Source organism: Rosa chinensis, chromosome 6 (assembly GCF_002994745.2).
Source record: "Rosa chinensis cultivar Old Blush chromosome 6, RchiOBHm-V2, whole genome shotgun sequence".
Classification (NCBI taxonomy): domain Eukaryota; kingdom Viridiplantae; phylum Streptophyta; class Magnoliopsida; order Rosales; family Rosaceae; genus Rosa; species Rosa chinensis.
The window spans coordinates 64,325,752-64,351,839 of NC_037093.1; the positions used below are offsets into that span (position 1 = coordinate 64,325,752).

The window sequence follows — 26,088 nt, forward strand, 5'->3', positions numbered from 1 at the left end:
AATTTCTACCCATCATCTCATGTACACTAATGTAATTCATGGAGATCTCTCTATTCTCTGGAATTGGTTCTGGCATTGGAGCGTCCCCCAATTATGTCTCTTGGACATAACCATAATCCGGAATATTCTCATGAGATGGATTATTTACGTCGATGATTAATGGATTATTTTGTGCCAAACTCGCTTTCTTTCTTGGGTGAGAATCCATCGAACCTATGGGCCTCCCGCGCTTCCTGGCGGGAGCCGTGGGCCTAGCCACAATGTCACCATCACTATGAGAGCGGACGTTGATGCCATGCTCAGTTGCCCTTGAGATGGCGTTATGTCCTCTAATTTTAGGGACATCAATCCCTGCAGGCACGTTTATAGCAGGTATATTTGATGCAAGCGTGTAGGATTGCAGGCGTGCTATCGATCCTGGGTCGGGGATTACAAACTATCTTTCAATCCTTGCTGTGTGGCCGATACAGGTCTGACCGAGGTAAGCCGAGGAGCTGGCCGATGGATGCGTGTGCAGGGGCGCGTAGGCACTGCAGGGGCAGGCACGCAGATGAGGCTAGCGTGGGCTAGGAGCTTCTGTAGTGATGCTTGAAGGTGGCAGCGGCGGTTTTCAAGGATTTTTTTGTTGAAATTCAGAGCAGATTTTCCTCTGAACAGCTTTCACTTCGATTGGTGTATAGGTCTCAAAACAACTCCGATAAAGCTGAAATTCTGAGGTCAAATAGAAGAGACAGAGACAAACAACTTTTATGAAGGAAGGATTTTGATCTGAGGTCCCGATAAAGACGTTTTGGGGCTTGAAAGAAGGCTGATCTGCACAGGAATGAGTGTCCTGCTGTGCTGCAGGGGCAGCAGGCGTGCGGCGATTTTGTAGGGGCAGTAGGCAGCACACGGGTGCGCAAGGGCTGCAGGGGCAGCGTGCAGTGCAGGGGTGCACAGGCGGGCAGCAGCGGCAAGTCTAGCACGGGCTAGGTGCAACGGTGGAAAAGGTGATGTTGAAAAATTTTCTGGTTTTGGATATTTGATCTCAAGGTTAGGGCTCGTGCTGATAACGTGTTTAAGAATAATAGAATTGCAGAGAGATTGATGAGAGAATTGTGTGTTCATTATTGAGAATAGGAGCTCTATATATAGGGATTACAAAGTACATGTTTTAATATTACAAAGAAAACTAATCCGAGTAGAACTAGGAATTCTAGAATCTTCTCTCCTATTTCAACCATGAAACTAATCCTAGTTTGAATAGGCACACATAAGCCAATTTCCTTCAACAGCTTTTACACAAGCAATAACCATACAAATCGCTGCACCGAAGCTTGTTTTACTACTAAATTCTCTCTAAATTTGTAGAGAACAGCTATGATGTACAACCTAAATATATGTTGCCCTATCATGAATCTCTTTTCCTTATTAGAAGCAACCAAGCTTCTAGGACTCCTTCAGATAAAAATATGGGAATCTGGGTTGCCTGGTTGAGAAATAATAAATCACTCTCTAACCGCATCTATAGGAAGGACAAAAACAAAGCAGATTAAGCTCCACTTAATACCCACTAATAACATAATCGGGACCCCAAGTCCATCTCGCCCTAAAACCAAATGTGAACCTGCAACCCAAGAAAATGCAACAAATAAGTATTGAACATAAGAAATATGATAAAAATTTAATTTCCGGGATCAGTTGAGCTTGAGCAATATTAGATAAAACGTACCAAAAAAAAAAACCTATTCCTAAAGTGTTGAAGGAAAATCGATTTAGTGTGCCTAATCAAACTAGGAGTAGTAATAGGAGAGAAGGTTCTAGAGTTCCTAGTTCTACTTGGATTAAGTTTTCCTTGTAACATTAGAACATGTACTTTGTAATCCCTATATATAGGGCTCCTATTCTTAATAATGAAATACAATTCTCCTTTCAATTTCTCTCGAATTCTCTTTTACTTAAATAGGTTATCAGCACGAATTCTAACCACAAACCAAAAACCCGAAAATCTTCTTCATCACCGCAGCTCCTAGCCCACGCTAGCCTTACCTGCGCACCTGCCACTACAGCGGCTACGCGCCCCTGCGGGGCTGCTCGCCAGTGCACCTGCAGCCCTGCACCGCTGCGCTGCTGCCCCTGCAGCCTTGCCGCAACCCAGCTAGCCCTGCTAGCCTTCGGACGTCCATCACCGCGCACCAAGCTGCTACTCTCGGCCTCCATCTTCAGCTATCATCTTCGGCAGCTACTACTTGCTGCCATCCACATATACCAGCAGCATATCATCACACAAGCCTAGCATCACCAAGCCAACCAAGGTACATCGCTTCCAAGTACAAGATTTCAAAGTTTTCAAGCTCCAAACAAACAAGTAAGTATTTATAATTAAAGTTCCCGCTTTCGAAATTTAATTTCTCCTTCTTTTTCTTCGGGGACTTGCAATCTCCCTTCTTCTACATCTTACCTTTCTTATAACGTGGGTTCGATTCTTGAAAAGTGGAATCATGGGGATTCACGCTATTAACGAACTAAAAGCGTTCGTAAAACTTCGGACTAAGAGAGTCTGCAAGCATCGATTTATGACCAAATAAACATCATTGTTTCGGTCTAATCCAATTATTCTTGGAAATTGATTTCTTGGTAGCATAGCTCGGAAATCTTATTATTTAGTTGTCGTGGAAGTTTTTAACTCCGAAACTAATATATTTCTTCTTCTTATTTTCAGGATGTCAAAGCCGAAGCTTGACTTTCCTATACTTGACGCAACTGGCTCAGAATATCATAGTTGGGTCACAGATGTTGAGGACCACCTCACTTCAAAAGGGATCCTACCCGTAATTTAGGCACCAAACCCTGCGCTTATTTTTGAGCGTACGACTACAAATAATGCCACCACTCTCATATTGATGAGATGCCACATGGATAAATCACTCCAATTGGAGTACATGGCAATCAAGGATGCTAGAGAATTATGGGTTGCGCTAGAAGAGCGATTTGGTAATGTCAAGGATACCTTCCTCCGCGACTTGAAAGTTCAATGGGGCAATCTACGATTCGCCGACTTCAAGTCTATAGCTGAATATAATTCAGAAGTTCTACGCCTCAAAACAATCTTGAGGTTTTATGGACAACCAGTCACAGAGCAAGAGCTAATTGAGAAAACTCTCTCCACCTTCCCCGTCTCAGCAATTTTGCTATCAAAGCAATATCGAACTGAATACAATACTGGATGGATCACGAGGTTTCATCAGCTAATTAATGTGATGTCTGTAGCTGAAAAACATGATAATATCCTCGTGAGGAATTATAATTCAAGTCCTATCGGAACTAAGAGCGTTCATGAGGTGAATTATAATAATGCAACCAAAGGAGGGCGCAAGGAGCGGAACCCTAAAAATAAGGGACACAACGGACGTTTTGGTCCATATAACCGCCCTACAAAGGAAGGTAATCGTCAGAATGAAGGACGAACACGTGGCAACACATGGCAAAGTGGGAAAGGAGGCCGTGGGGCTCCAGGACGTGGAGGAGCCGCCCAAGGCCGTGGGAATGGCGCCAACTCCTCTAGGGGACGCCACCCAAGTGAAAACAATACACCTCAATTAAGGGGAGGAAATCACAATGACATGTGTCATCAGTGTGGATTAAGTGAGCATTGGTTCAAGCAATGCAATGCAAGCAAACAATTAGCTGCACATTACAAGGCATATAGAGACTTTAGAGAGCATGAAGCCTATCTTGCCGAAGAAGAAGAAGATGGTGATGATGCCAACGTCAATCTCACCATAGCGGACTTCAAATCTAACAAGGAATTGCACAATGATGCTGTAGATTTTGATTAGTATAGTCCTTTATTTTTACCCAAGAATTATGTAATGGCAATATGCCTTAGTCAATAAATGACATTTTTGTATTAACTCTTTCTTATGTGGCACATCCAATAAAGTATGATGTCTAGGAAAGTAATTGAGATTAGTGGTACTTAAGAGAGCCTCGCTCCACCGACATCTCTCTCTACTTCCCTAGTCATATTTGATTGGAGTTACCAAACGGATAAAATGACTACGATTTGTCTACATTTGATTTTTATTTTGGATTAGGCTATGGAAACTTTGATGTAATCATTGGCTATTATTAATAAAGTATCGATTTATTTTATTCGATATCATGGATATGTTTTAATTCCGAACTTTATTGTTTTTGCAGTATGTTTCCTGGAGAGTTGGAATGCATTGTTGATAGTGGCACTACACATACTATATTGCGACATAGGCAAATTTTCCTATGGATGACGCCTAGTCGATCTTCAGTGACTACGATGGCTGGACCATCACAATTGATTCATGGTCGAGGACCAACTCAATTTATGTTGCCAAATGGCACAAGTATTAATGTCACCGAAGCTCTATATGCTCCTAGGGTTGGAAGAACCCTATTGAGTTTTAAAGATATAAGAGACAATGGTTTTCATGTGGAAACATATTGTGAGAATGGACAAGAGCTCCTTTGCATCACCTCTAATGACTACGGACATAAACGAGTATTAGAGAAACTTATGTGTCGCTCTAGTGGGTTGTATGCAACCACTATTTGAATTATTGAATCCAACCATGTCATGAGAGATGACTTATGAGATTCTGACACAAATAGGCTTTGGCATGACCGTTTGGGACATCCAGGTCGTGATATGATGATCCGTATATTAAAGACTTCACACGGACATCCATTTTTCCGAACGAAAATAAGTAAAAATAAGATTTTGGACCCCAAAAGAGCCCCTGCGCCTCACGGCGCCGTTCACCCCTAAAAGTCTAAAACCGGCCATCCTTGGCAGGCGCCGCCATCCCCCTGCGGCCTCAGGGTGGCATTGACGCCACCAATGCTCTTTCTACTCCAAATTTTGCTTCTAAAGTCAATTGTGACTTCGTGGCTCAACCAAAATCCTCATTGGTTGTTTCTAAAGCCCATCATTCGTTCTGCAAAGCCTGCTCTTTAGCAAAATTAGGATCGAGATCATCCTATGCAAAGGACACTAAAGAAAATATATTATTCTTACAAAGAATCCAAGGTAATATTTGTGGACCTATTCAAGCACCATGAGGCCCATTTCGATATTTTATGGTGTTGGTTGATGCATCGACACGCTGGTCACATGTCATGCTATTGTCCACAAGGAACGCTGCATTTGCTAAACTCCTAGCACAAATTATTAAGTTAAGGGCTCACCACCCTGATCATCCTATTAAGTCTATAAGATTAGACAATGCTGGAGAGTTTACATCAAAAATTTTTGATGATTATTGCATGTCCATTAAGATTGAAGTTGAACATCCAGTTCCTCATATTCACACCCAAAATGGTCTCGCAGAAGCCGCCATTAAACGACTACAAATGGTCGCTAGGGCATTGGTAATGCGCACCAATCACCCTATCTCTGCTTGGGGCTATGCAATATTGCATGCAGCTGTGCTCATTCGTCTGAGGCCTATTGCCAATCAACCCTTTTCTGCATCCCAAATGGTGACTGGGTATGAGCCTAATGTCTCACACTTACGCATATTTGGGTGTGCAGTTTATGTGCCAATTGCGCCACCACAGCACACCAAAATGGGTCCTCAAGGACGATTAGGCATTTATGTTGGATATGACTCTACAATGATTGTCCGCTACTTAGAACCCTTGACAGGCGATCTCTTTATCGCTAGATTTGCGGATTGTCACTTCGATGAGACAGTCTTCCCATCGTTAGGGGGAGATAAGAACATCAATGTTCAACAGGAATGACAGGAATTGTCGTGGTCTGTCCCCACTCTATCTCACCTTGATCCCCGAATCGCACAGTCTGAAATTGAAGTGCGTAGAATTCTCGATCTTCAGAACGTAGCAGAATCGATGCCTGATGCGTTTTCTGATATCACTAAAGTGACGAGATCACATATACCTGCTGCAAACGTGCCTGCAAGGATTGATGTCCCTAAAATTAGAAGACATGACGCCATCTCAAGGATACCTGAGCATGGCGCCAACGTCCCCACCCTTGGTGACGTTGTGGATAGGCCCATGGGTCCTGCCAGGAAGCTCGGGAGGCCCATAGGTTCGATGGATTCTCGCCTAAGAAAGAAAGCTAGTTTGGCACAAAATAATCCATTAATCATCGATATAAATAATTCATATCATAAGAATATTCCGGATTATGGTTATGTTCAAGAGATATCATTGGGGGACGCTCCAATGTCAGAACAAACTCCAGAGAATAGAGAGATCTCCATGAATTACACTAGTGTACATGAGATGATGGATAGAAATTATATGGCTATTGATGATGCATTTGCATATCATGTTGCAAAAGGAATTATAGAATATGATGATATCGAACCTCGCTCTGTCGAAGAATGTTAACGAAAAGCGGATTGGCCTAAATGGAAAGATGCGATCCAGGCTGAATTTAATTCATTAACAAAGAGACAGGTATTTGGGCCTATAACGCAGACACCAGGGCCGGCTCTCAAGGTGTGCAATGAGAGCGACAGCACAGGGCCCCTAATTGAGAGGGCCCCAATTTTTTTTATTTTTATAGTTTTATGTATATATTAATATATATTAAAAACTGTAAAAAAAAATATAAAATAGGGCCCAGAATCCCTTTTGCTGCAACAGCTACGTTCACGACTCCACACATTTTGAGAGGTAGAGGGCCCATTTTCTGTTTTAATGGTTTTATTTTTAAATAAATAAATATTGAAAATTGAAGATAATATGAAATTAGCCAATTAGGCACCAGTGCACCACACCGTCCACACTCCACACAACCAAACCTTATCCTCCTCTTTTTGTTTATGGGTTTTTGAGTAATGATGATTTATTGCCACAATTTGCAGGGTTTATTATGGAGGTCAGCTTTGGGGTTTCTTCTATTGAATGTTTGTTTCTTCTATTGCTTTGATTTCGATTGAGAACGAATATCTTGGAAAAATCAATTGTGATAAGCTAATTGATCAGTTTGCAGGTAAGAAGGCAAGGAGATGGACTTTCAAATGAATATCAATCAACACTGCTAGAATGTGTTATTTTGAGGATTTTAGATCAAGCATTTTTTGTAATTATTTTTTGCTACAAACTTTATGTTTGTATTGAATATTTAGCCTCTTTTGTAGGCTCATCTAATGATATTGATGATACATGGTTGGTTATTTGATTTTACATTTTGAGTTTATTCAAGTATAAATTTCATATAAGTCTAAAACTTGGAGGGCCGCATTTAAACTTTCGCACAGGGCCTCCGAAAAGTTTGAGACGGCTCTGGCAGACACCCCCAGATGTAAAACCTGTTGGCCATAAATGGGTCTTTGTTAGAAAGCGTAATGAGAAAAATGAGGTGGTTAGATATAAAGCCCGCCTCGTGGCACAAAGTTTCTCACAACGCCCTGGAATCGATTACGAGGAGACATATTCTCCCGTAATGGACGTTATAACGTTCCGCTACCTTATCAGTTTGGTAGTTTCCGGAAAACTTGACATGCAGCTTATGGATGTGGTTACAGCATATCTCTATGGGGATCTAGATTCAGAGATATATATAAAGGTTCCAGATGGACTTCAATTACCCAAATCAAGTGGCTTTAAACCACAGAGCGCGTTTTCAATAAGATTAAAACGCTCACTATATGGATTAAAACAATCCGAAAGGATGTGGTATAACTGTCTAAGTGACTACTTGATTGGGAAAGGATATATTAACAATGAAATATGTCCATGCGTGTTCATTAAAAGAACAAGTTCCGGATTTGCAATCGTAGCAGTTTATGTCGATGACATGAACCTAATTGGAACTCTAGATGAGTTAAAGGAAACTGCTAAATACTTGAAATCCGAATTTGAGATGAAAGATCTTGGGGAAATACGGTTTTGTCTCGGTTTAGAACTCGAGCACCGTAGTGATGAGATTTTGATCCTTCAGTCTGCATATACTCAGAAAATCCTAAGGCGCTTTAATGAAGATAAAGCAAAGCCTGTAGTACTCCCATGATCGGCTGTAGTGTTGAGCCCAGAAAAGATCCGTTTCGCCCAAAGGATGAAGGACGAAGAATCATTAGAGGCTGAATTGCCCTATTTAAGTGCAATAGGCTCATTATTGTACTTAGCTCAATGCACAAGACCGGACATCTCCTTCGCAGTGAACTTGTTAGCTCGACATAGCTCTGCGCCAACACGCCGTCATTGGATTTGTGTAAAGACAATCTTTCGATACCTAAGAGGTACGATTGATATAGGCCTATTCTATCCCTACAGAGAGAAAAGGAATGACGGAAATTTGGGATCAGACCTGAAAAGGCAAAAAGCCATCGTCCAAGAGTTGGTCGGAGGCCATGTTGCTGGCGTCGACTCCGTCCATGGGGGCCGATGTCTCCCTATTCCCCTCCATCAAAACGACAATGATGTTTTGATAGGTTTTGTTGATGCAGAGTACCTCTCTGACCCTCACAAAGGTCGCTCCCAAACGGGTTATTGTTGGAAAAATTTTCAAATTATAAAGAAGATAAATTGAATTGTGACTGATCACCACAATTCAAATTTCAAAAAGGATCTCAGATATAGGAAGCAGCTGGACAGTTATATTGGTGAAGCATCGTGTTGCTTCACAAGCACCAATCTGTTGTTTAAATTAAGCAAACGTTGTTAACTTGTTAACTTCTATTGGTGACTTCTTGGGATATTAATTACATGCTTTAATCATTATCTTTCATAAATGAAAGGTTGCCACCCTTACGGAAGGGTTATCCCAATTAATTGAAGAGGCATATACATCCCTATATAAAGGGGTGATACCTGTAGATTAAAAAGATAACTTAATTCATATATCTTGAGATACGCTCTGCTTTATTCTTTCAGTTCCTCCAATCAATTACTTCCCTGCTTTACATAACAAATCTGGAAACTATAAACTGCAGTTTTAGTTCCAAAAACCTTGAGCCTCTTGTAACTTTCAATTAAGTGTTTGGTTGATCTTCGTAAGTGCAAGATGTCGATCAACAATAGCAAGACTGCTAGGCTTCATTGTATCCTAAAGGCTTATTTGATCAAACCCCTTTGCACACTTGTTGTGGGGCAAATAAAGTCTAAAGGAAAGCGTAAATTCATACGTGCCTTTGAAGCATTTTCCTTCACTAGCCATAACCCACAGACACAGAAACTCAATAGTTATGTCTTTACCATGGGAAGCATCGCAATATCTTGGAGGTCTACAAAACAGACTCGTGTTGCTACTTCCTCAAATCACGCAGAGATTATTACTCTACATGAAGCCGTGCGTGAATGCATATGGCTAAGATCTGTAGTCTGACACATTCGAGGAACTTGTGGTTTGAAGTCTACCACAGATGAACCTACATGCATTTATGAAGATAATGCAACTTGTATTGAGCAAATGAAGTTAGGTTTCATCAAGGGCGACAACACCAAGCATATATCACCTAAGTTCTTTTATAATCAACAACAACAGGCACTTCTAAATATTGAAGTGAACCAAATCTGATCTGAGGATAATGTAGCGGACTTATTCACTAAGTCGTTACCTAAATCCACATTCAAGAAACATGTGAAGAGCATCGGATTGAGAAAGTTATCGAACTCCCACGATTGTAGCAATCAGGAGGAGATATCGACATCAGGGGAAGTTATGATGTCTACATGTTCAATCTCGAAGAATGAATGACATGTTGCACTTTTTTTCTCCTCCTAGAAGTAGTTTTTGTCCCACAGGGTTTTTCACTCGAGCAAGGTTTTTAACGAGGCAACGGATGAAGCGTCACCACCAAGTTTGAGCGGCACAAGGGGAAGTGTTGAAGGAAAATCGATTTAGTGTGCCTAATCAAACTAGGAGTAGTAATAGGAGAGAAGGTTTTAGAGTTCCTAGTTCTACTTGGATTAAGTTTTCCTTGTAACATTAGAACATGTACTTTGTAATCTCTATATAAAGGGCTTCTATTCTCAAAAAATTGTATTCCTTTCAGTCTCTCTCGAATTCTCTTTTACTTAAACATAAACTACATAAAAGAAAGAAAAAAAAAATTATTACAAACTTACCCATGCATTCAGCTTTTCAAATTGCAAGACTAGCAAGAAGCGTATGCAAAAAGGCCCAATAGAACATAATACCAAGCCGCAAAATTGGTTGTCGCATTAGAGTCCGATCACAAGAAACCCTGGCAGTGTGTACAAGATGATTTAGCTCATTCACAAAGTCCAGGTACGTTTAAATCATAAACTATTAAGAAAGAATTGCATATGCCTACCAGAGGCCATCGACCATGTCACTCATAGGTCTTGTACATCTAGGAACCATTCTTGATGTAGTGAGTGACTTGAAACCATGAACTGCAGAGGAATAAACAGAGAAGAGCTCAATACACGTTAGAAACACCTTCAGTAAGTTATCTCATGTGGTATTATGGAAAAGAACGGTAAAAGATGGCGGCAACTACAGCCATAGGATTACCCTTATCATCTTCTTCATCTTCCAATTTGCTAGTGCTCCCAGGATCCATATCTATGGCAATTGCAACTTGCTCACTGTTGCCTTTGCGCAAACTACGGACTTGAGATGCAATGGAGGAACCAGATGCTTCCCATTTGTTTATCTATACAAAAACCCACCAAATAAATTCCTCAATGACTTTACATATTCTTGATACTACGCAAGAGCAAGAACACCTTCGCCAAGGCACTTCCAAGACATATTCCGAGCAAAAACTATTTTGTATTCCTAGGTTTATAGAACATCTTAAATTCTCTGCACGTAAGAAGTACAAATGAAAAAGGCAAAAAGGCATGTAAGTAATGTAACATTAAAAATATCAAACATCTCACCGCAGGCTCAACTTCATGAATCTTTGAGGTCGAGCTAGTTGCTTGGCCGTCTTCCACACCTTCAAGCAGATTTAATCGTGATTCCTTCTCCCGTAAACACTCCTCAAGAGTCTGACCCTTGTGTGTTAATTCTTCTACCTTAGTCCTTTCTTCTTGCAACAATATATCTTTGCTTTGAGCCGCAGCCCGTAGATCCCCTAATTCTGATAAAATTGAATCAACTGTCTTCTTGAGTACTTCCTTTTGTTCAGGGACGTCACTGTTGTTCTTATTTTCAAGATACTCACTGTGGACCCCAAATGCAGCAATATTCATATCAAACCATGTTAATAACTCGTGGATCTCATCTGAATTTCCCTTCTTACTGACTTGTGATGCAACCAGAACATCATTGGCGCACCTAGTGACCTCCTGTCTTAAGAAAGAAATCTCTGCATCCCGATCTTGCAATAGTGACTGCAATTTTTCAACTTCCGCAAGGAGGCTTGCAGACAGGTGATGCAGCTCGTCAAACTTATACACAGTGATGGAGAGCTTTTTCATAACCTTCCCACGAGAAGCTTCAAGGTTCTCTAAATCTAGGTTCTTTTGTTCCACAATCTTTTCCAGTTCCTTGATCTTGAAGGTGATACCTTGCATCTGTTCCTCCTCCTCATCAAGTGCTTGCATTAGCTTCTCAATTTCTACAATCACAGATAACTTCCAGAATTATGGATCTAAAAAAGCCACTTATAGTGTGTGTGTGTAGGTGTGGACTGGATAACTGCAAATGAAAAACTCACCATGGTCTTTGGCAGCAAGCACATCAGTTAGTGTTCTGACCCTCTGTTGTAACTCGTCAGGGCCATCTTCTAGCTCCTTTACTCGCTGCTCAAATAAGTTACGTTCACCTTTCATCGCTTCCAACTGTTTCTCCAAATCATGCACCAAGGTTTTTGAAGATTCAAGGTCCACTGAATAGCTGCTTGCAGTAGCTTCAGCTTCCTTGATTTGACTTACAAGCTCCATGAAAATCCTCTCCTTTTGAACGTCCTTCTCCTGAAGCTCTTTCTGCAAATTTGAAATGGTAAGCTTCATTTCCTTTTGGCTACCTTCAACTATTTCAGCTGTCAGAGTAGCAAAATCACTAGCAGCCGACAAAAGCCTGTCTGCCACAGACCTAACAGATTCCTCAGAGTAAAGCTGACCCTCTCCACTGAAAGCGGGCAATTCTGTTGGTTTTGATGTCATTCCCAGATCTCCAACAGCCCAACTATTTCCCACCAATTCATCTTTTCTTCTATTTATTTTCACAGCTGAACTAGTGCATGCTTCAAAAAGCACAGCAGCATTTCTATGCAAGACAACAAGTTCCTTGTCCTTTTCCTTTTTGACCATTTCCATCTGCAAAAAGTCTCTCCTCAAGGCTTCAAATGACTCGTTTTTGGAAGTTATCTCTCCACAAACAATTGCCACCAATCTGGATACACTGCTAGATTTTTCATGCAAAGACATTGAGTGTTCATCTAATTTTTCTTTAAGCACACCAATCTCCGTCATGAGCTCTTGCACATAATGTGTTGTGTATGTAAAGGTTTCAATGACAAAACTGTCACCAAAATGTCCATGCGCATTGGTGTCTGACCTAGAATTCATTGAAATAGAGTTATCCTGTACAGAGAACCCAAAACTAGAAGATGTTATATATAAGAGAAGAATGCTTCGGATCAAATACAGACTAAAATCATTATCACTGTTCACTAGCGATTATAGTAATATATGATTTTAGTCTGTACATGTATTAACTCGGAGAAAGTGGCAAAAAAAGGAAAACAAAAAGCACTCAATAAACTAACACAAAGGAGGTCATGAAGAAGAAAAAACCTTGAACCATAGAAACAGGATTATCATAACTAATAGAGGTGAAACACTAGGGAAATAATAAACCAGCATATGCATGGTGAAATTACCTTATCTGATTTGCTCGTTAGAAATCCACCAGCTGCAGTGAAGGGGTGCACATCAACCACATTAGCACTATTTAATTTGAGACACTCCTCCAGGTTGTTCAAAAATTCCAAGTCGTTGTAAAAAATATCGGCTAATGAATTGCTAATATCATGGAAACCCTTCCTGAGTTGATCTAGACCAGATTTCAGTCCTGCAAATTCAGAAAATTGGTCTTTTCTTTCCTCGGAGTGAGCAGTAGATAGCTTTTCAAGACTTAAAACAGCTTCAAGTTTGCTAGCCTCAGCAAGATCCCTTTCCTTGGAGAGTACAGAAATTTCATCAGCAGATTTTGCAAGCTCTTCTTGGAGACCATCATTCCTCTCTTGAACCTCATTCAGTTCTGCAAGGAGTAGCTCTGCTGCTCTTTTGGATTTCCTAGCCTCTTGCTCAGAAGAAGCTACATCAGCGCGCAAATCAAAGCACATTTTCCCAATTTGTTCTAACTTCACAACTGGATCACGAGAGTTAAAATCGCCTCCTACATCAATTTTGTCTAAGATATTTACAATCATGCTCAAAGTATTTTCTTTGTGCTGCAAATTCTGCTCAGTTTCATTCAAACAATTCCTCAAGAACAATGTCTCAGATTCTAAGGCTTCTACCCTGCTAGGGTAAGTAGACAAATCCCTGAAGTTTTGTTCATACTCTGCAATTTTAACTTGCCCCATCTTGATCTCTGATCTCAAACGTTCGACCTCAGAATTGACCTCATCAATACTTTGTTTCAGACTGTCACGCTGTTGTACCAATGACTTCCCTTTTCTGACTGCAACATTTAACTTCTCTCTAACAGAAGCTAACTTCTGCTCCTCTTGATTAAGCAGCCCTTGCAACTCATTCACTTTGTTATGTAATGCTTCAAATTCACTAGCCATAGACTGTTGCTTCTCTAGATATCCATCCCTCTCCTCCTTCACACCCAAAAGTTCATGTTGAACTTCCTCCAACTCTTTCTTTAAAACATCTACATCTGATTCCTGGGAACCAAGTGTATTTAGGCTTCTTGATCCAATAACTGTTGCATCAGCATATTCAGTATGGAGACCTTCAGCGGCACCCCCATGCACAGGTTTTTCCGAGTAAAGAGTTGCATAACTCTCTAAAAGCTTATTCAGTAACCCTTCCAAGCACTCAATGCTACTACCACCAGAATACTTATACTTTGATCCAGAGACCTCCAAGGCATCAGTAACCAAACTCTGTAATCTTCTTAAGTCGGCTTCTATGCTGAGAATTTGATTCTCATTTCCATGCATCTTGGCTACATTTTCTTGCAAATCAGTAACTTCCTTCTGCAGCTTTTCATTCTCAAGCTCAAATTCAACTGCCTTGGTTGAAAGCTTCTCCTGATCATTGACCAGAGTCTCCAATCTTTCGGAAAGATAATCTCTCTTGTGGATAAATCTTTGAAGGTCTGCCTCAAGGTCAGACACTCCCCTTTGCGAGTCTTCCAAATCAGCAGTGAGTGATACACAGTGGTTTTCAAGGTTAACAACCTTCTGCTGCAGAGACATATTATCTTCCTGCGCTTCTAAAAGTGCTTTGCTTAACCAATCGATCCTATCCTTTGGCTCCACAGATCGCAGATGTGGTGGCATGTCGATCCTGTCCAAAAGTTCCTCCCATCTCTTTACTATGTTGTTCCTTGCCATTAAGGATTTTTCCAACATTTCATTCTGTTCAGTCAACCCATAAAATCTAATCTTTAGTTCATCATATTTTCTTTTGATATCTTCACTTGAATCTGAACTTGGCTGTACATCATCTTTCCAGGAATCCATAACAACAAAACCAGCATCAGAGTATGAACCTCCACCGGCAGAACTCTTCTGATCTGAATCAGTCACATGCAAAGTGTTACTAGTAGCTGTCCTGGCCAGCCAATCAATCTTCTCAATAATATCTCTTGAATAAAAATGTTCTGGCAGATCAAGGTCTTCCAAGATCTCTTCTATTCTCTGAAGGACAGAATCTTTGAGAAGGAATGATTCTCTTAATGCAGTAGCTGAATTGCGAATATATGAAAGCTCAGATTCCAGAGCTTCCACTCGTTCACCTGACTCTGAAAATGCCTCAAGTTTTGCTTCAATCTCAAGAAGCCTTGCATCTTTCATTTGCAGTTCCTGTGAGAATCTTTCCAGTTCAACATATTTCTCGTTAAGGGACTGCTTCAGACCATCTCGCTGCACAACCAAACCTTTCCCCTTGGTGACAGCAATGGTAAGCTTCTCTCTAAGGGAAGACACCCGTTGCTCTGACTGTTCAAGTTCATTTACTTTCCCTTGTATCTCAGAACGAGCAACAAGAAGTGCTTCCTCTGCCTGATGTAAACTTTCCCTTAGAACAATGAGTTCACTTTCATGCTTGAGACACAAGGCATTTAACTGCTGTACTTCTTCCTGCATTGAAGTCAGCTCCACCACCTTAGATCCAGAATCTTCTTCCTTAGATAAGTCTACCTGCACATCAGCCTCCTCGCATTTTCGAACAAGACATGACACCAGTGATTCAAGGTGTGAAGCAGGGGTTTTATCCACTTGAAACTCAGCATGTTCCACTTTCAGCACCCCTTCAACATGTTCTATTAACTTTTGCAGAGTAGTAGAACCAAGGCATCTTTGTTTCAGTTCCTCAACTTCTTCAGCGCTAGCCATCAACTCTGAATTTAGTTTCTTGTTAACAGATTCAAGTTGCAGACTCCACCTCAAAGAAGATTCCACATGTTCTATGATGGTTCCATAATTACTGTAATCTAGAAGATCAGGAAGCTTCTCAGGTTCTAAGTACATATCACTTTCATTTGTAGACCCATGCAAAACCGTGAGTAGTTTAGAAAGGTTGCCATACAACTTCTGCAACAAGTCACTGGCCATTTGATTCTTTCCATGCAGATCATCGCATTTCTCATTCGCTTCTTTGTATAAAGAAAAGACTGCTTCATGTTCTGTTTGAGAACTTTCAAGTTTGTCCTTCAGATCTTGAATAAAACTGATGGCATCATAAACAGAAGCAACAGAACTGTCAAAAGAATCATGAGAGTTTTGAGATTCATCAAGCTTGTCAGTTGCTTCAAGAACCGGATCAATAGTTGAATTCCAATGGCGCTCAAGTATCAAAACTTTCTCTGCAGGCTCCTTGTGAAAACTTTCCAACTGCTCAGAGGTTTGAGATACCATAACATTTGAAATTAGATGTAGATCATGCAACCGACTCTGCAATTGACTAGTTCTTGATTCATACACATGTAGCTTTCTGTCAGCTTCCACGTTTTCTACTTTAAGATTGGTGACTTGTAGTCGTAAGGATTCGGAGAGAATGAAAAGGTCACAGTTCCTAGATTCAATGATTCCCCTATGTTCTTCTAAAGCTTCATATAGGACCCTGAGCTCAATGTTCGTTGCTCCCAGTTTCTTGCAATATTCTTCCAAGGCCCCATTCTGATCCTTCAATTCCTCAGAGGTGGCATCAGCATTTTTCCTACCATCTCGCTCCTCCTTCAGCAGTAGACTGGCATTTGCAGTATCCATCAGCATCTGCTTAAATAATGCTCTCAGTTTTCCGATTTGCTCTCTTACCGACACAACTGAATCCTCTGGTGATTGATTATCGGTTAGAGCTTCCCCATCTACTGGCTCATCTTGATGAGCCTTCGACTCGAATGCTTGAATCAGTTTTGATACCTGAGCTACAGGAACTTTGTGACCTGACTTGCTTAGCAATGTGGAATGAGAGCAGATGCTTTCAACTTCCTGTACAAGTTTATGCAACATTTTATCTGCCTTGTCCAAGTGTCCATTCAGTGCGATAAACCCATCGGAATCATCAAAGACTTCCTGCTCAGTATTCACAAATGGTGAGCCCCCTACACAGCCATCAGATAAAGATTTATCCAGCACAAAGGAAGCGTCACTGTCTTGCTTCCTGTGAATTTGCTGAGAATTATCATCTTCAGCTGCAAGATCATGACCCCTGCTAAGTTCAACTTGGTTCCCAGCTTCCCCAACTTGAGCTGGTATTATAAACCCACTCTTTTCAACCTCACTCATCTTAGCTTTAAGTATGTCCAGATTGCTAGTAAGAGAGATCTTTTCATCAGTGAGCTGTTCTAGGCATTTTGTTGTTTCTTTTAGGTCAACCTCAAACCTTACTTGTTCTTCACGTTCTGCAGATAACCGTTCTTGAAGAACAACAAGTTCGGCTGAAAGTCTCTCATTCTCATGAGCAGAATACTCCCTCTCCTCCTCAAGCTTCTTTTTCTCCTCCATAACCAAAGCAAGACTCCCATTCAAGCTGGCATTTTCTACCTGCAAAGCTGATACTATATTCTTACTGTCAGCCAGTTCTGTTGCAAGTTTCTCATTTTCACAAGAAAGATGCTCCCTCTCATGTGTTACTGAATCCAAATTCCCGCTTAAGGTTGATATTTGACCCTGTAGAGTTGCCACTAAACTTTCACGATCAACCAGGTCAGTTGAAAGCTTCTCCTTCTCAAGAAGATACAAATTATTTTGCTCCATATGTTTACTTTTAACTTCATCCACTGACAGTATAGTCCCATTTAAGGTCTCATTTTCCACCTGTAAAGCTTGCACCAAACCTTTACAATCAGCTAACTCTGTTGACAGTCTGAACAAATCCTGCTGTGCCCTTTCCAGGTTGTTATGCAACTCAATTGTTCTAGAAGAAGCTTCTTCACCCTCCACCTTCGCAGTATGAAATTTGTTTTGGAGCTCCTCCTTCCCACAAGCAACAGCTTGGAGTTCCCCCCTGCACTGTGCAAGCTCTTCAGCAAGACACTGGTTCTTCTCACGAACTTCATTCAGTGAAGCACGAAGAAGAGATGTTTCATCAAGCAACCGATGATGCTGGCAATCAAACTCTAGTTGCATCTCAAACTGCTGTTCAATCTGCAAGTGAAAGACATCTTTGGTGAAATTTGTGAGAACCAATTCTTCTTTAAGTTGCTCAAACATTTCTCCAAAGCCATGTTCTCCTACAAATAAACTGCTGGTCCCCAACAATGTACTAGAAACTGATTCAATGGACTTAAGAAGAATACGGAACTCTTCTTCATTAAGCCTCTTAATAACTTCTGTGAGCTGTGAGAGACTGATTGAGTTCGGATCCGCAACAAGTGATGCAGGTCCTCTATCCGAACTCATCACATTCGTTTCCAAAGCCCTTTCACAACCATCAATAACATGTTCTTGATGACAATTCTCTCCTACTGCCTGATATCCTGTATCCGCCAGAACTCTTCCTACCCTGCCTGATAACATGGTTGCACCAGCTGACACAGATGCTTCATCCACTGCACCAATTGGCTCATCTACATAGGAAGCTGGACTAGAGGAAGACTCAAGACTTCTTTCAAGCTTGGACACAGGAGGCCTATCTCCTTCAAGCTCCACTTCTACTTCACGACTAGGACTAGACTGCCTTGCATCCAAACCCTTAGCTTCCTGCATTGCCCCTACCCAACAACAAATGAGATTCTAATTATACATCAAATCCTATATGTATCTAATCATCCTAATTAACTTCCCTGATTAACTTTTAGAAGAAAGTATAATGAAAACTAAATAACAACAGAGAAGAGCACAACCTACATATGTTACCTGATCTTCTCTCTTGTGTATTAACGATGTTTTAATATTTTCCCGTGAAGGCAATGACTCCTTCCCCTCTGTAATATCGACTGAAGCATGTTGGGCTGATACATCAACCTGTTTAGACATCTTTGAATTCTTGGCTTCTCCTCCAGAATCCACTGTATATGAAATGTCCAATGAAATGTCTCTTGCCACCTTAGCATCAGCAGTCCTAGTACTCTCACCTTCATTCTGAACAGAAGAGTCAGCATCAGGCTTACTAACCCGAATTTTACTAGTGTCAGAGTCTGCAGAATTAGAACCTACAGCAGACTCAGTCTCTCCGTCACGGACCTGAGACAATGCTGTAGGTTTAGTTGCATGCTGCTCTGATTTTCCGGACTTTTTCGTGGATTTTCCATGGCTTCCACTGCCTTTATCCTTCTTCTGACGAAATTGTTGAAGCTGATGACAAATGTACAGGGATCAAATATTCAAATCAGGTCGCTAATCTTTTTCTGTCTAGTCGTTTCTTTAACAGTTAACAAAATGAAAGAAGATACATGCATGGCATTACAGAAATTAAAATTTTAAACACATGTATCTAAACTAAACCTAATAACCTAGACAAGTTGCAGTTTAGGTGTGTGGCAAATAAACTAAACCCTTAAGGCAGCCGAATTACGAAAGCTACTGTGCTATGAGGCAATGTGTATGTACCTTTTTACGGCCAGCAGCGAGCAGATTGGTACGGCTCTTCTTCTTCTCCATCCAATCCACTCCGTTGTTGCTCCCCACTGTGACTCCCCAAAAATCACTACGGTCACGTCTCAGTCACCACTAAATTTTGCTTCTCCATCTTCAACACAAACACCATTACATTGCCAAGATACTCGTTTTGTTCATTCATAAAAGTGTACAGAAATCACAGATTAGTTTGATTCTTTTCACTGGTCAATCCATAAATATCTCCCAACATTACCTTCCCCTTTGCAATGAGAGACTCTCCATCATTAGCGGATACCTTTGGTCCCTAACTAATTTTACCCTGTCTTCCTAATTATCCCTTTCCATAGATATATTTCTTAATGTACATCCCAAATGATACCAAAAAAAAAAAATCAGTATTGTATAAATGCAAATAATTTCAGAGTAGCCAATCTTCATTATTCAATAAATTTACACTTCCCATAAGTGACATAGTTCTTGAGATGACTTTCCTACACAAGTTGGATGAAGATCATAGTGACACAGATGACAAAAAAATCCCAGAACCAATCTTGATTCTTGCACTTCATTCAAAGGCTTTTTAAAATGACTTATCTACGCAAGTTGGATGAAGGTCATAGTCACAAACATCACACGAAAATGCCCAGAACCTCCCTTGCTTCTTGCAAAAATCACATACATATGCTTTGGCCATGTCCAACTTCAGCATATGGTCATGCTTTTTATCCTTCACTTGAGGAGGCAATCCCTCTCTTTCTTTTACCAAGGCTGCTTCAAGCTCTTTGATCCTCAACTCTGTAAATGGAAAAGCTTTTGCGCCATACAAAGAGATCAAAGCCCTCCCCTTTGTGCTAACAGCCTTCCCATCTGGTCCAATTAGAACCAAAGCCGGAATCTCTTTAATGTTAAAGATTCGGCAAAGGTCTTGTCTTGTTTTATCATGGTAGGGGATGGCAAGCCATGGCATGGTGCATATGTTTAGTTCGAATTCTTTGAGGTCTCGATCTGTGGAGACGAAAATGATTTCAAAGAATTCATCGTTGGATGTCATAAGCTCACTGTACGCTTCTATGAGCTTGGAAGTGAAAGCACGGCAAGGAGGACTCCAGTGTGCACCAAAGTAAAGGCCTATGGTTTTGCCAACAAGTTCGGATACTGATATCTGCGAAATGGTCAAAAACATGTGTCAGTTCTTTTGGCCCAAGTAAGCCATCAGAAACATTTGAAATAAGCAGTAAAATACGTATATATACCTCTCTACCATCCCTAGACATGAGATAGTTTCTTCCTTGATGTGCCAGAAGCTCTTCAAGTTTTCCACCATCACGCTTTGCATCATCTATTGCCCTTAATTCCTCTCTTCTCTTCCTAGTGAATGGAAATGCCTCAGCACCATAGTCTTCAATAAGTCCAATCAAATCTTCCTCAATTGATATCCCATCTGAACTCAATGGAACAAGTGATGGGATCCGATCAACATGGTATATGTCACTCAATCTTTTATGCAGGTTTACATCGAATGGGACTGCCAGCCATGGCATGCACTTGAAGTGTTCATTGAATTTGTCCTCGTCGGGGTCGAAGGAGACCAAAATAATCTCAAGATCTTTGCCATCATATCTAAGGGTATCATAAAGTCTCACAAGCTGAGGAGTCAGAGCCTTGCAAGGCCTACACCAATTTGCAGAGAAGAGGAGGCATACTGTCTTCCCATTGCATGATGACAAGGGTACCTAATTAATCTCAGAATTAAAATAAGAATCTATTTTAGTATCACAACCAAGCTAAGAACTTCACCTATAGCATTGAAGCCCTCCTTTGCTAAGCATACAATGGTTTGAGCAAGAACTTGAAGCTAAGACACCAAAATACGAAAGTTCCTTAAAATTGAAATAATTTAGAAACCAAGGAAGCAAACTAAATAGGCATGTGGAGACTACCTTTCTTTCACCAGATAGAAGGAACTCAACTCCTTCGGATTCCAGGACGGTTACTATGTTGGTGCTATCCATCAAAACTATAAGCAAACTATGATCTCCACCTTTCTTTTATATTTCCTGAAAAACAATGATGTGTAAGGGAAACAAAAAGAGTGACATTCACAAAAGTAACAAGACTTTGCAAAAGAATCTATGGTTTGTAGTACAAGGGCTTTCTAGTTTTCTACAAACTTTGGGAGGTGAAAGATGCTTCATATATATATATATATTCCATGACGAAAAGGAATTTATGACTTGGACACCAAGAATCGATTCGAAGTCGATTATTCTCCGAAAATGTTCCCAATTAGAGGAAAGATATCAGAAATCCTTTGTAACTGGCCATGCTAGTCTATAAATGACACCCTAGACTAAATAGCCATGACGTTACCATGCACATTAAGCCTTTTAGAATCTTAGAACAAATGGTTCAAGTACAGCCCATGAGGCTACATTCCTGAAGTGGGTTCTAGATAAAAGGGAAGAATGAAGTTGCAGCCATAGAGAATCAGCACGTATTCATAATTGTTCTAGTTGATTGCCTAGTAAATTTGACCCTTCAATCCCATCAACTTAGAGTAATGGTGGATTGTTAAAGAACACAAAACACTGCTTATGGAAATCCCAATAAACAGATTAAGTATTCATCAGAAATATGAACATAAACATGTTTTTGTCGAATATTGAGGGAATCGAACCTTAAACCTATCCTACTCTTAATTCACTTGCCCGCCCTCCTTTGGATAATGATTTGCGCTTTTGATTTTAGAGATTGAAGTGCATCAAAGTAGAGCAATAGGGTACCTTACGGAGCTGTGGATTCTCAATCTTCTGCTTGAGAGAAAGATTGTATATTCCTTATTCTTCTTCCCTGCCTTTCAACCTGTACTTTATGCATGAGAAGTGTCAGATACGAATATAACAACCCACAACTCCACTAGGAAGGTTGGAAAGAGATCGTAAACCCCAAGGAATCGGGGACTACAAGCGACCAGAATAAACCTAGTCATATTAGAAGGTATATCCAATTTGTTAGATATTAGATTCTTAACAAGGGTATGCTTTGGCGTAAAAATCTAATTAAAAGATAATACTAAAAGTCATACATACTGTTTGGTATTTAGCTTAAATTTGCTATAATTTAGACGAAGGTTCAGAATTTATTCCACCGTTTGATCTGATGAGATAAGGTGGGCTATATGAAGGCCGACTTGATCACCGTTTCCCCTCGAAACAAATTGGGTTTCCAAGAAAAAAAATCCTATCCAACCCAGCAAGAAATAGCCAATAGAACCCCTTGTGGGCCAGAAGGATACAATTGATAATTGCCATGTCTCCATCAACCTCACCTCACTAATTAGGTTTTCAATGTACAGTGGATATAAAAACTTGAGTTTGCTTGACTTTGACACAAACAGTGCAGTCGATGACATTACAATTGCAGCAGCTATGTTATGAATGCTAAAGGAATACAAGTTGCTAATGAAAATGGTTTACAAATTCTGGTCATGATGAACGAATCTCAGGATTTACAACTGTGTTCCATTTCGAATTGATTCACTTCTTACTTGATGAGGCCCTAGTGAACATGTCTCTGATGTTATGTGATCCAGTCTCCAGTTTGATCTTTTTAGCTTGCCTTCCAGCAGCTCTGGTAGTAACCTTATTGTCACTCTTGCTCTTTTCCCGGCAAATTAATAACATGGGAATACAGAACCAGAATTAATCCAAAATCAACAATGCCAACAAACTGATAATCACCGGTTTTCCGAACAGTAAGATGGCTATCATACCTGTGAACCATTCCAAATCCCTGGGCTACTTTCGTTGGCAGTTGGGAGAGTTTCAGCATCTGGTGCTTTTTTTGGTGCCTCTGGTAAATCTATCCTGAAATCACATTCAGTAACTCAGTTAATGCATTTCAAAAAGAGTGAATCCACCAACAAGATGTATGCATTTGTTCCCAATCCGAAAGTGCTAGATTTATGAATATACGTAAACCCTTTTTGAGGCAATACCTCAAACGGTCACACAAAAGCTTCAACCAGGGCTCATCCTTCAGGTATTCCCCCAATATTGAAACCGCATCAGCCACTGCACCAGCAATGAGGGTGAATTAATGAACAAGAAAATAGACTTTCATGTCAAACTGGAATGACTCGCATGCTTATTAACAAGGGTTTTAGCAGAGCAGAATTTAAGGAGCGCTCAAGCACCAACTACATATATCTCATATACAACTCATAACATCTCTTACTATCAACTAAAGTTCATTTTGCTCATTTCGACATTAGGCTGATGAATTTCTAATTGACACTAGAAAGACATAAAAGTTGTATATAAATTGTTTTCTCACTGAAATCGTACATCTATGCTCTTCTTCCCTTGCAGCATAATTACTGTCCAACGTGGATAGCCTCTGTTTTAGCTGGCATGCCTGCATCTCATAACATTTGTGTTATAAAAACTTACAACGACCCCAACCACAATAAAAGGATAAAGTTTTCATTGTGGTTTAACAAAGAATAAGGTCACATATCCAGATACTAACAATGGTAATAGATACTCCAACAATTTTACATCATCAAACATCAAAATTACTTGAAGTCAGTTGAGAAGAACCTTGTGGTACAACCAAGCCAGAACCTTGGAGTCGTCAAGCCTAAAATATTTGGAGGAATCAATTTCTGCAGATACAGAAAGCAACAGAAAGGAAACTTTATCCACTTGAAAAGTATAACACATCCCATTATAAGAATTGACCCTAAAAGAAGTAAACATGATAAAGTGCATGTTAACTGCTTGTTGATTCTCCAGCTTCACTGAAATTTCACATTAGAAGTGTATGGGGTAGTAGGTCACCTTTGATTTCACAAACTACTTGCATAGAGTCCTCAGCAATGGACAGTAGTTGCTGATATCCGGGATAGCCATCAACGAAGATTATCTCATCCAATGGCCTGTACTTCCCAGGATCGTCCCCTTTCTGCAATTATTAAACGAATGTAGGTACCACTAACATTAAGGGGCATGCATATACATATAGTTTCAGTCTTTCAGAATAACACAACAAGATTCATAAATAGGCCATAAGAATTCTATTACCTTCATTCTAGCTTCCTCAAAAATGGGCAACAAAACGAAAACAGGATCAACACGAGTGGCGGTATATATCCCACCATCTGAACAGAATTACAACAAAAGGTTAGGCAATGAACAAAACACTACACTAAACAACAATGGAAGACAAAAGCAAAAGCACCCACCCTCAGAAACATAGTCTCCAAGAAACCAAGAACTGTAGGACTGCCTGAACCAATTAAGTTCCTGGAGCATCCCATCAACTAAAACACAGCACATTGTGTTTCCTGAACAAAATTCAAAAAACAAAAAATTAGATAACCGAATTTCCTGATCCCAAACATATTCTATTTAGCCCCCAAATCAATAATGTAAGATTATAAACCAAAATTTGATGCTTTAACGAAAAAGGAGTACTCTTTATTTGAACATGCTAAACTTGTCAAAAGTGCAGTACCGGATTTTGGGTGGCGGAGCGAAATCAATTGTCCGGCGCCGTCTCCGGCTACAGGAGGATCTGCGGAGTTAGCGAAAGAGATGGTAAGAATGAAAGAATTGATTGAAATGAAGCACAGTAAGTGTGGAAGTGAAAAGTTACCAGCTGCTATGAGAAGACGAGTTTCATCGAAACCTTGCCACCAAGCCATGAAATTGAAACTTTTGGCGGCCTCTTAAACCCTAATCGGTGAGGTTTAGAGAGCAAGTGACGGCGGAGTGAGACCAAAAGGCGCGCGAGGGAGGGAACCGATTTGATACGTTCACCCGGGGGTCATTCCCGACTTTCTTTTCTTTTTCTTTTTTTCTTTATATCAAAAGAGTCTTTTTTTTCTTTTCTTTTTTTTGCTTTGCTTTCTTAGAGACTTTCCTTGTTGATGTTTAGTTGATCTAATTGTATTGGTGAATAAATGGTGAATGAGATTTCGAGTTTAAATCTTTTTTCACATGGAATTCTGGTTGCGAGTTAGTTGGATTAATAAGCTTAAATGAGAAAAACGAGTTCTTATATAATTAGTTAGACTAACCCTAAAGTATGATCTTTTGTTCATTTAATGTAAATCTATAATACCTCTAAATCGATGGTTTGACACTTTACGCGTGTCATGCAAGCACTCGTTGCATGCCAAAAAAATTTCTTGAAATTTCCTTGTACTATAACATCATCATTGGTAAACATATTTTTTATGAGCTCCTCCAAGTGATATACCTCGAAAATTTTGACTCATTTTTTTTATACAATTTTTTTTGTTCAACTTTAGAAAATTGTAAGAAAAACTTGGATCAAAATTTTTCATGTTCATCAAGTGAGTTCTCCTCCACTTACACTCTCCCTTTGTGTTGCTATTTTACTATAGGGCTTTGGTATATATGGAAATGTAGGTGCAGCCATATTTTGATTCAAAACAAATTTTCAGTTTGGATCTTTAATTATTCACCAATACTTTGAAGTAAATAAGGTTGCCCACTCTAAAGATCCACAACATGTGTATCATCTTTGTTGGCAATTTTCAACTAAGGATTGACTTAAATTAAATATTTATGGCAGTTTGTATAAAGATATTGAGACTATATATATGTTTTAAGAAAAATGATAGGGGTGAATAGATAAATGAATTTTTTGTCAAGTTGGGCATTGGTCAAGTTCTTGAAGTTGAAATCTGGGGGCATCTGAAAGGTATGAAAATGGCTTGGCAGAATGGTTATTAATTGTTGGAAATAGAAATGAATTCACTTGTTGCAGTCAGTTGGTTCTCTCCATCATCGATCATTTTCATCCTCTTTATAGACTTCTGGAAAACTGTCATGAGCTTTTGAGTCAGAATTAGAATGTGTCCCTCATCCATGTATATAGAGAGTGTAATTTAGTGGCTGATTATTAG

General features: G+C 40.0%; 3 protein-coding genes across 10 annotated transcripts; all 3 read right to left on the reverse strand.

The window, feature by feature from the left end:
* Positions 1–974: 974 nt before the first annotated feature.
* LOC112171765 (centrosome-associated protein CEP250-like) lies at positions 975–19,343 on the reverse strand. 5 transcript variants are annotated; one of them, XM_040507748.1, is made up of 9 exons: positions 19,143–19,343; positions 18,437–18,887; positions 12,792–18,304; positions 11,625–12,492; positions 10,843–11,525; positions 10,472–10,613; positions 10,269–10,350; positions 10,060–10,178; positions 975–1,007 (listed from the first exon to the last, which is right to left on the reverse strand). In XM_040507748.1, exons 1-8 carry the CDS (start codon positions 19,191–19,193, stop codon positions 10,076–10,078), a joined length of 7,893 nt encoding a protein of 2,630 aa, XP_040363682.1. In that variant the 5' UTR covers positions 19,194–19,343; the 3' UTR covers positions 975–1,007; positions 10,060–10,075. The 5 variants fall into 5 exon arrangements, with proteins under 5 accessions (XP_040363682.1, XP_040363683.1, XP_040363681.1 ...); XM_040507749.1 differs by lacking the exon at positions 975–1,007 and adding an exon at positions 1,130–1,606 and having other exon boundaries at positions 12,792–18,293; positions 18,450–18,887; XM_040507747.1 differs by lacking the exon at positions 975–1,007 and adding an exon at positions 1,130–1,607 and having other exon boundaries at positions 10,065–10,178.
* Positions 19,344–19,567: 224 nt separating this feature from the next.
* Positions 19,568–22,162, reverse strand: LOC112172944 (probable nucleoredoxin 3). The gene is made up of 4 exons (XM_024310456.2): positions 21,935–22,162; positions 21,092–21,208; positions 20,405–20,884; positions 19,568–20,313 (listed from the first exon to the last, which is right to left on the reverse strand). The coding sequence occupies exons 2-4, from the start codon at positions 21,161–21,163 to the stop codon at positions 19,732–19,734; spliced, it is 1,134 nt and encodes a 377-aa protein (XP_024166224.1). The 5' UTR covers positions 21,164–21,208; positions 21,935–22,162; the 3' UTR covers positions 19,568–19,731.
* Positions 22,163–22,506: 344 nt separating this feature from the next.
* On the reverse strand, positions 22,507–24,988 carry LOC112172945 (ribonuclease H2 subunit B). Of its 4 annotated transcripts, none has more exons than XR_005802215.1 (10): positions 24,810–24,988; positions 24,669–24,728; positions 24,397–24,498; positions 24,236–24,312; positions 23,993–24,116; positions 23,753–23,817; positions 23,498–23,567; positions 23,149–23,224; positions 22,924–23,012; positions 22,507–22,810 (listed from the first exon to the last, which is right to left on the reverse strand). XR_005802215.1 is itself a non-coding variant. In XM_024310458.2 (10 exons), the coding sequence occupies exons 1-10, from the start codon at positions 24,856–24,858 to the stop codon at positions 22,688–22,690; spliced, it is 840 nt and encodes a 279-aa protein (XP_024166226.1). In that variant the 5' UTR covers positions 24,859–24,988; the 3' UTR covers positions 22,507–22,687. The 4 variants fall into 4 exon arrangements, 2 of the variants coding, with proteins under 2 accessions (XP_024166226.1, XP_024166225.1); XM_024310458.2 differs by having other exon boundaries at positions 22,924–23,017; XM_024310457.2 differs by having other exon boundaries at positions 22,507–22,816; positions 22,924–23,017.
* Between the last annotated feature and the right edge of the window lie 1,100 nt (positions 24,989–26,088).